General features: G+C 65.8%; 2 protein-coding genes across 2 annotated transcripts; one reads left to right on the top strand and one right to left on the bottom strand.

Annotated features, from left to right (window-relative positions):
• Positions 1-144: 144 nt before the first annotated feature.
• Positions 145-2,392, top strand: H696_06233 (hypothetical protein; the record flags this gene model as incomplete). The annotated part of the gene is made up of 2 exons (XM_009499981.1): positions 145-1,763; positions 2,086-2,392. 2 exons carry the CDS (start codon positions 145-147, stop codon positions 2,390-2,392), a joined length of 1,926 nt encoding a protein of 641 aa, XP_009498256.1.
• Positions 2,393-2,967: 575 nt separating this feature from the next.
• Positions 2,968-7,867, bottom strand: H696_06234 (hypothetical protein). Its single transcript, XM_009499982.1, has 7 exons — positions 7,561-7,867; positions 7,003-7,328; positions 6,315-6,806; positions 5,750-6,098; positions 5,414-5,573; positions 4,973-5,204; positions 2,968-4,809 (listed from the first exon to the last, which is right to left on the bottom strand). Exons 1-7 carry the CDS (start codon positions 7,673-7,675, stop codon positions 3,043-3,045), a joined length of 3,441 nt encoding a protein of 1,146 aa, XP_009498257.1. The 5' UTR covers positions 7,676-7,867; the 3' UTR covers positions 2,968-3,042.
• Positions 7,868-8,415: the final 548 nt, after the last annotated feature.

An 8,415-nucleotide genomic window follows, 5' to 3' on the forward strand; every position in this document is an offset into this window, starting at 1 on the left:
CCCCCCCCCCTCCCTGCCTGGCTGACATCCTCCCCCTGCACGCTGTGTGCGCATCTACCCACCACGGGCGTCCATGTGCGCCAGATCAAGCGCCAAATCCACAATGACCTGGCCCGGTTGTACACCTTCTCGGCATTGGCGGTCATGACCTCCCAGCGACCGGGCGCCTGTCGCCCGCTGACGGTGTCGAGCTTGGCCCGCACTCCGCAAGACCTCGAGGCCCAGTGGGATTCCTTCGCCGAGGCCGAACTCGGCGGTACCCTGGAAACCGAGGCGTCCCTGCTGCGCTTGGCCTGCCGGTCGCCGGATTCGGCACACATTTGGCCGGTCATCCCGGGCCCGGGGCCCGATGCCCATGGGAATGGCCCCCGGCCGGGGTCGGGCTCCAATGTCCGGTCATTCCTCCGGCTGCTGCTGACCATTGCCGCCGGGACGAGCGAAGGCATGGGCCTGGACACGGCGCATGCCTTGCGGGCTGAGGCCGCCGCCGCGCCCGATGCCGCGGCCACAACCACCACCACCACCACCACCGGGGCCTTCATCTCGGACCAGGAGCTCGCCGGGCAGAGCCTGCACTTTGAGCAGTTCCTGTCGCAGGTGGTTTTGCAACTGGCGCATCTGGGCGGCAGCGGCACGGCCGGCGATGGGGCCCAGTCTCCAAGCGACCCGGCAGGTGGCTCCGCCTCCCCCCCGGCCGGTGCTGCCAATGGCGGCGGGCCGCCACTGATGATGGACCTCCTATCGCGGCGGCGCTTGCGCTTGGCCTTCTTCCTGCGCTCCGGCCAATGCCCGCTGGACTTGACCCCGCAGCATTTGACCGCCGGTCGGCCTTTCCCCTGGCAGCCGGCCGCCTTCGATGCCGGGGACCTTTGGGATGCCTTCTACCCGATTGCCGGGCGTTTGGCCACCGTGCATGCTCCCGGCCCGGAGGATGCCCTCTGGCAGCGGCTGCTGGCGCTTCATCCGCTTCTGGGACCCGGCGTGCCGGGCCCAAGCCCCGGCCAAGACCCGGCCAGTGCGGCCTCCTCGCCGGGCCCCCTTCCGACCCATGCGTCCATTTGCTTCCGGTGGGAGCTGGCCCTGTTGGCCATTCAGTCACAGCAACTGCTGGTCGCATCGCGCATTCTCCTGGCCAGTGCCACATCAGTGCCGCTGAGCGCCTCGCGCCGACGGGACTGCCTGGCCCTGCTGCGCTTCCTGGCTCTCGCCCGAGGCCCGGCCCCTGGCTCCGGGACCGCGGCGCCGGACGTGGCGACCTCCGCCGCGGCCGCCTCCGCCTCCTCCTCGGCCCTGCAACTGCCGCTGGCCGTGGCAGTCCCGCACTCGGGGGCCGGCGACACCAGCCAGCTGGTCACCATTTCCAGCTGCTGGATCCTGGCCGTGGTCAATGCCCTGGCACCGCAGATGGACTCCAAGCCCGGCTCGACCGAGCTCCTGCGCGACCTGTTCCTCCACTCGTCCCTCTCCGGGACATCGCTCTGCCCCTCGACCGCCGGCATCATCATCGGCGTCCTGTCACACTATAGCATCCAGTTCATGGGGCCCGGTGAGCCGGAGCCCAACAGCGATGATCCCGACCATGTTGCCAAGGCCGGCCTGAGCCTGGCCTTCACAAATTACCTCCAGCGCTGCCTGGCCGAGCTGAGCAGCAGCGCACGCAGTGCCCGGCTCACGCGGAACCTGTCGCGCGCCCACCTTCAGAACTTGTCCCTTCGGCACAAGGCCGAACGGGCCACCCGCGGTGTGGTCATCCATGAGGAAAGGTGCGCCCCCCCCCCCCCCCCCCCCCCCCCCCCCCCCCCCCCCCCCCCCCCCCCCCCCCCCCCCCCCCCCCTCCGTGCCTGGCATTGGATCATGCGAAGGGGGTGGTCCACCTCCCTCCCCGTATCATGCTCTGCCATACCTCCCGTGTTTGATTTCCCTCCGCTCCTCATCTGGTGGCTTCTTTTTTTTTCGCCCTCGCCCTTTGCCCCGAGCCCCGTCCCCCTGTCCGTATGTGCTGACCTGCCGCTTGGCCGTGGCTCCCGCTCCCCGTGCTCCTGTTGGTGTCTCTCTTTTTTTTTATGGATGTCCCTCTCTCTGTAGCACGTGCTGCCTGTGCGGCAAGCAACTGATTCAGGAGCCATCCGGCCTGTCAGCCGCCGCCGCCGCCTCGCATGACGCTCATTCCGGGGGCTTCGTGATGATCCCGCTCTTTAGCACGGCCAGCGACTACGATTTGGCCGGGGACCTGTCGCCCCGAGATGGCCAGGCCATGGCCGTCTACCTGGCTCAAGGAATGTCCGCCTCGTTTGCGCGTCCGCCGCCGGCCGGCGTTGAGCGCCTACCGCCTGAGCCCACAGGTGTCGGCACGGCCCATGTCCAGTGTGCCAACCTGGCCGGTCTATTTTGATGGTGGCAGCGCCGCACCGGTTTCTGCCCTTTCCCCCGTCCCCCTCCGGGCCACCTTTCATCCTTGTCTCGCGAAGCTGAAGCATCATCAGCACAATAGACCCCTCCCCGAGTTGCCTTCTCATGGCATTTGCCTGTCCTGCGGCACGTTTGACCATTCCTCTGTCCGAATTCACACACACACACACACACACACACAAGGCATGGACACAAGAGCATCCCTGGTCCGGATCAATCTAGGGGGAATGTATTGTGCTCGGCCACGGCGTCCATCAGGTGGGAAGGGGAATGGCAGCGGCGCCGGAGCAGTCTCGAACCGGAAGAAAGAGGCTTGAATGTTTGAAGGGAAGACACAAGGACAAGGAGGGAGGGAGGAAGAGAGAGAGAGAGAGGGGGGGGGAGGCGGGAGAGGAGGAAGGGGGCAGATCAGAGTGAGTGCACCAGAAAGCATGGATGCACACACACACACACACACATACACATACACACGCTCCCGCCACCCAGCGCTCACATGCACCACAGAGGCCCAGTGCCACGGAGCAAGAAAATATGCAGACTCTCGGAGGAAGGAGAGAGAGAGAGAGAGAGAGAAAGGGAGGGCGCAACGCAGGCCAACACATCGCCGAAGCCGTGCCGCCTTCTTCCTCATCATCAGGTCGGCGGCCCAGTGCCCGGGGTGGAGCTGAAATCAAAGAACCCGCCAGCCAGCGGGGTGTTGGGGCGCATGATCCCCGGGGAGGAAGGATGCGAATAGAAGCCCGGCGTGCCTGGCGGGCCGCCGGTGCTGATGGAGAGGAACCCCCCGGCCTCCTGCGACCGGAGATCCACGACACTGCTGTCATTCAACTGCAAGTCGGAGGAGAAGTCGATGATCACGGCCGATGAGGAAGACGCGTCGGCCGGTGTGATGGTGATCGGCGGAGGGGGCAAGCCGGTGGCCACGGCAAAGGTTTCAGCCGCCGAGGGTGGCCGCGGGCGCTCCGGCTCCTCGTCCCCATCAAACTCGACGTCCGTGAGAGAGCCATCCTCGCTGTCGCTGAAGTCGAAGGCGGTGGTGGCCCCACGCGTCGGGTCAATGTCGCTGTCATCGTCATCGTCATCGTCATCCTCGTCGTCATCGTCATCAAAGGATGAGGAGAAGGAATCATGGCCGCGGGCAGGCCCGCCATCGGACTTGCCGCCCTTGGCCCCGAGACCGGCGGCCGACACCGAAGCGCCTGACAGGTCCCCGGAGCCGGGGGACGGCAGCGAGCCGGACGGCGAGGCGGCCAGGGCGCCGGTCGCCCCGCCGGCAATCGCCTCATCGGCCTTGGCAGCGGCACGACGTTGCTGCGACCGCTTGCGCCGACGCTTCCGACGCTTCTTGGACTCGCTCTTCCGCCGGAGAGTTTGGAGCCGGTAGGACTCCCCGGCGCCCGAACCACCAGGTCCAGCCTGGCCATCCTCCAGCTCCAGCTCATCCTCATTGTCTTCGTAGTCGGCCACCAGCCGCGAATACCGGATGGAGGCCATGACAATGCCGGCGATGAAAACACCACCAGACACGGCAAACAGGATTTGCGACAGCCACAGACCATCCAGAGCTCCAAGGGTCACGGCACAGAAGAGGTTCCGCGCGGCCAGGGAGTCCTGGCCAATCCACCGGCATTCGGCCAGGTGCTGCAAGGAAACCCCGGCATCGGTGGCCAGCTGGGTGAAGGTCGTCGCCAAGACCGGCGCCTGGACCGTGACAAACCCCGGCAGGGTGGTCGCCGCGAAGTGGTCTGCCTGTGCGCGCACGGCGGCCGCCTGCGGCCCGGCCATCCGCGTGGCATCCAGCAGCCCCGTAAGGCCGACATCCAAGATCTCCGACTGGTCCTCCACCAGGGAGAAGGCCGGCCGAGGATCACTGTTCGGACCAAGGACGTCGGCTTCGAAGCGCATGGTCAGGGCGTCCGCTCGCTGGAGCAGGCTCTCCAGCTCGATCTGAGCCGCGGCCCCGGCATCCGGGGTGGAGTCGGCCAGAATGACACATCGGTCAAAGGTGCCGCTGCCAGGCCCGGCCTGCAGCAATCCCAGGAGGGTCCGCGAAGCGGCCAGTTGATCGCGGAGTCGGTGCACCTGCCCGCGGTACCGGCCCACCACCGCCTCGCGCCGGGCCAGCGGCGACTGAGAGGTCTCCGTCGACTGAAGAGCATCCAACACCGGGCCGGCGGAAGTCTCCAGCCGGCTCAGGGCCAGGGTGGTGGCCGACAGGTCGACATACCGCTGGACATCCGGGCCGAAGGTGTCCACCGTTGCCAGGGTGGCGCCAAGGGGCGCGGAGAAATCGGCCAGATGCTCCAGGCTCAAGGCCCGCAGGAGGGTCGCATCCCCGGGCTGCCGGCAGGACTCGAATGTGTGCACCAGCTCGGTGAAGGTGTCAGGATTGATGCCGACCTGGTGACATTGGCCATTTGGTCCATCGAAGGGGGAGGGAGGGAGAGGGAGAGGGAAAGTCAGGCCAGGGCCCACTGTTGGGGCAGGGGAGATAGAGCGAGCCGAGGACAGGCAACCATGGGAGAGATGGAGGGCAGGAGGGGGGGGGGGGGACATGACGTACGACATCGCTGAAAATGGGGGAGATCTCGCCCGAGTCGACAACATCGCACGCCTCAGACGCGCCGAGGGCCAGGACGAAATGCAGCCCGAAGGCGGCCCAGGTGAAAGCCGCGAAGATGAAGGACAGAATAACTGCCACCTTGGATGCCAGGGTGAAGCGCAGGGAGATCGTCGCCAGGACCAGGAGGATCAACACACAGGGAACAATGAAGACAGCAAGGACAATGCTCGATCTGGGACGGGAAGGAGGCGCATGGCCCCAGAGCCGGAGGGAGGGGGCGGGATGGGGTGGGGGATTGGGAGAGGGGGGACGGCGTAAGGAAAACATCCGGCATGTTAGAGAGGGAGGAAGGAGACAAGGGCAAGTTGCATATGAAAAAGGAGGGACATCGAAAAATATGCACGTGTGTGTGTATGTGAAAAAGCAAACAACAGCGCGCACCTGTATGGCTCATACGGATCGATGTACGTGTCCTTGGCCTGCATAAGGAGGTCGGTGGTGGAATGGATTGTGTTCGCTGTCGGAAGGGCCGCATTCAGGTGGAAGGTCTGATAGGACCCGGCCATTTCCTCCTGCATGCTGGTGACGCTGTCTCGGACGACTGCCCGAGGAGGAAGAAGAGGGCGAGGGGGGGGGGGGGGGGGAGAGACAGAGCGGCGAAACATGCGCCCGAATCCTGTCAGACACAGAGCAGAACCGGGCCAGGCAGCCCGGGGGAAAGGGGGAAGAGGCGGGAAGGGGCAAGAGAGCGAGGCAGGGCAGCATAAGACGACATACGGTCACCGTAAGATTGAATGCGGCCGGCGAAATCCCCGAGATTGCTGTCTATCGCGGAGGTCAAATCACTCGAGGCCTCCTCGATGTTGTTGTTGCCAATGGCATCAATCAGGATATCCTCGATTTCGTCGGACCCCGCGAAAACAGCCTCCTCGGTGGAGAGTGCCGTGCCGGAGACCCCGAGCAAGTCGCAGGCGGCATCTCCGCCACGCAGAGCCCATGGGCGCCCGGGCCCGGGAGCCCGATAGGCATCAACCAGAGCAGCGTTCAAACGCTGAACATCGTCCAGCTGGGCCGCATCATCGAGGAACCGATTGAAGACATCCTGAAAGTCGTTGGCGGCGTTGTCCTGCGTGGGAAAGAGAAAGAGAGAGAGAGAAATAAAGAAGGAGATGGGGGAGGGAGGAGACAGGGAAGGGGTGCGATTGGTTCCCCGGTGAGAATGCATGTAAGTAGACTGTGAAGGGGACAGGGAGAAGAGAACGAGCAGGGGGGCGTGCGTGTGTGTGTGTGTGTGTGTGTGTGTTTGGGAGGGGGGGGAAGGGGACAGGACGAGAAAACGCACGAAGTTGGCGGCCTGATCGATGACCTGGTCAGCTTGGGCATCGAAGTTGGCCGTTGCGGCGGCCACCTCGCGCGATTGGATCCACAGAAGACCCTCCTGCCCGGCAAACGTCTCGATCGGGTCATAGGCCACGGTGAAGGCGCTGCTGGCCAGCTGGCCGAAGCTGATCGGAGTATGCTCGACCGTTGCATTGAGCACTGGCAGGTAGGCATCCAGATGGTCATACACACCGGCCGACAGGTGCAGCGAGGAGCCCATGGCCTCGGCAGTGAAGGTGTTGGAGGCGATGCCGAGCCCCGCAAAGACCGCGATCAGACCGGACCCAATGGCCAGGATGACTAGCGAGAAGATCCGGTCCGACCGGGAGTAGGGCTTCTGCGCGCGGTCGGCTCCGCCGCAGCAGGCCAACGACCGACAGGGGAAGAAGACAATGGCCAGGATCAGGAAGAAGAGCGCCAGCAGCGCGGCGATGGAGAGAATAATCAGGAGGACCTGACAACGGGGAAGCCGCCGAAGGGTGGGAGAGAACCGTGAGTGGGAGAGGCAGAAGCAGAGCGAAGCAAAGAGAAGCAGAGGGGGGGAAAGCCAAAGGGGAGGGGTGGGGGGGGGGCGGGGAGCGAAAACAGAACGGAGAGGAGAAAGTCCAGCCAGCATCATGGACCAGTGTGCGAGATGTCTGCATACGCACGACGTTGTCTGCGGCAAACTCGCCAATTGTGAAGAGAGGTGCTCCGGGATCCTGGCTGCTGTCGGCCGTGGGGGCGGCGGCGGCGGCGGCGGCGGACACCGGGAAAAGCGGCTCATAATAAGATGGCACAACGAAGGTGTTGTCCGGGATGCGCAAGCGCGTGGGTGACCGGAGGATGGCCGCCAGCCAGACCCATGGCCGAAGGCCGGCCGACAGGGACGTTCGATCACCAAGGGCCAAGATTGACTCGTCATAGTCGGACGTGGGAACCAGCGGTGCCTTCAGGAAGGGGCTATCGGAGGAGTCCCCACGGCCGATGCCGGTGGCTGGAAACCGCGGAGAAACGAGACACAGGAGGCAAGGCAAGCGGCGTGCGCGCGTGCGTGCGAGAAGTGCGAGAGGTGCGAAGAGGGGAGGAGGGAGGAACGGCACGCGGGGGGGGGTTGGGGGGGAGGGTGCGCAGTCAGTGGCATGGGAAGGGAGATGCGCTCCGGGGAGGATCAAGGATGACTGGCTGGCAGTCGGGCAAAACGGCAGCAGCACAACGGAGAGGCGTACAGGAGGCAAATGCCGAGCCGACCATCAGCAAAAGAGCCAGCATGGAGAAGAGCAGGAGCAGTAGACGGCGCCCGGCCCGGGCGGCGCTTCGCCCGGGGTCCGGAGGGAAATGCATGGCAGGGAAGGCGCAGACAGGGCCATGCGGCGGGAGAGAAAAAAAAAGGCAGACAGTAGCAGGGGGAGGAGGGGCAAAGACGGCAGGGGCGTGGAGATCTAGCACAGGCGGCCCCGCAGGAGAAGAGGGGAGGCTGGGAAAGGGGAGGGGGAAGAGAAAGAGGGGAGGGAGAGAACGCCAGGGGCGGGGGAGGTGGAGATGCTTGGCCACCGGGGCTCGGGGGGGGGCGGGTCGGGGGTGGCCGAAAAAAGCCCGGCCACGGAGCCTCCCCAGACCGAGGACAGGCGATTGGTAGGATGGCGACCGAACGGAGGGGTGGGCGCCCGGAGAGAAAGGCATCACGGCGCGGATCCCGCCGGGGCCCGCACACGCGCCCCCCCCCCCCCCCCCCCCCCCCCCCCCCCCCCGGGGCGGCCTTCCTCGAGGTGACCCCACCGGTGGCGGCCAGCGCGGCCCCCGGCCGGCGCGCCCCCGGGTCGACCAGTTGCTCCTTCGCCCCAGCCCCTTGGAGGTGGTGTGATGGCAAATTCCGGGGGAACGGCGAGGGGGAGGGGGGGGGGCGGGACGACAATCGACACTGAGGCCGGGGGATGAAAAAGAAGCAACCCCGGCCCAGCCCCGCCACACCACAAACTGGGCGGGTGGCGATCACCGGCCCGGGCCACTGCGGGCTTCGTTCTTATCTGCCCCTGCACGGAGCGCGCCCGGCTCCGGCTGTCCGTTCTCTCCCCGGGCTGTGA

This window comes from Fonticula alba (genome assembly GCF_000388065.1).
Source record: "Fonticula alba strain ATCC 38817 unplaced genomic scaffold supercont2.35, whole genome shotgun sequence".
Lineage (NCBI taxonomy): Eukaryota > Rotosphaerida > Fonticulaceae > Fonticula > Fonticula alba.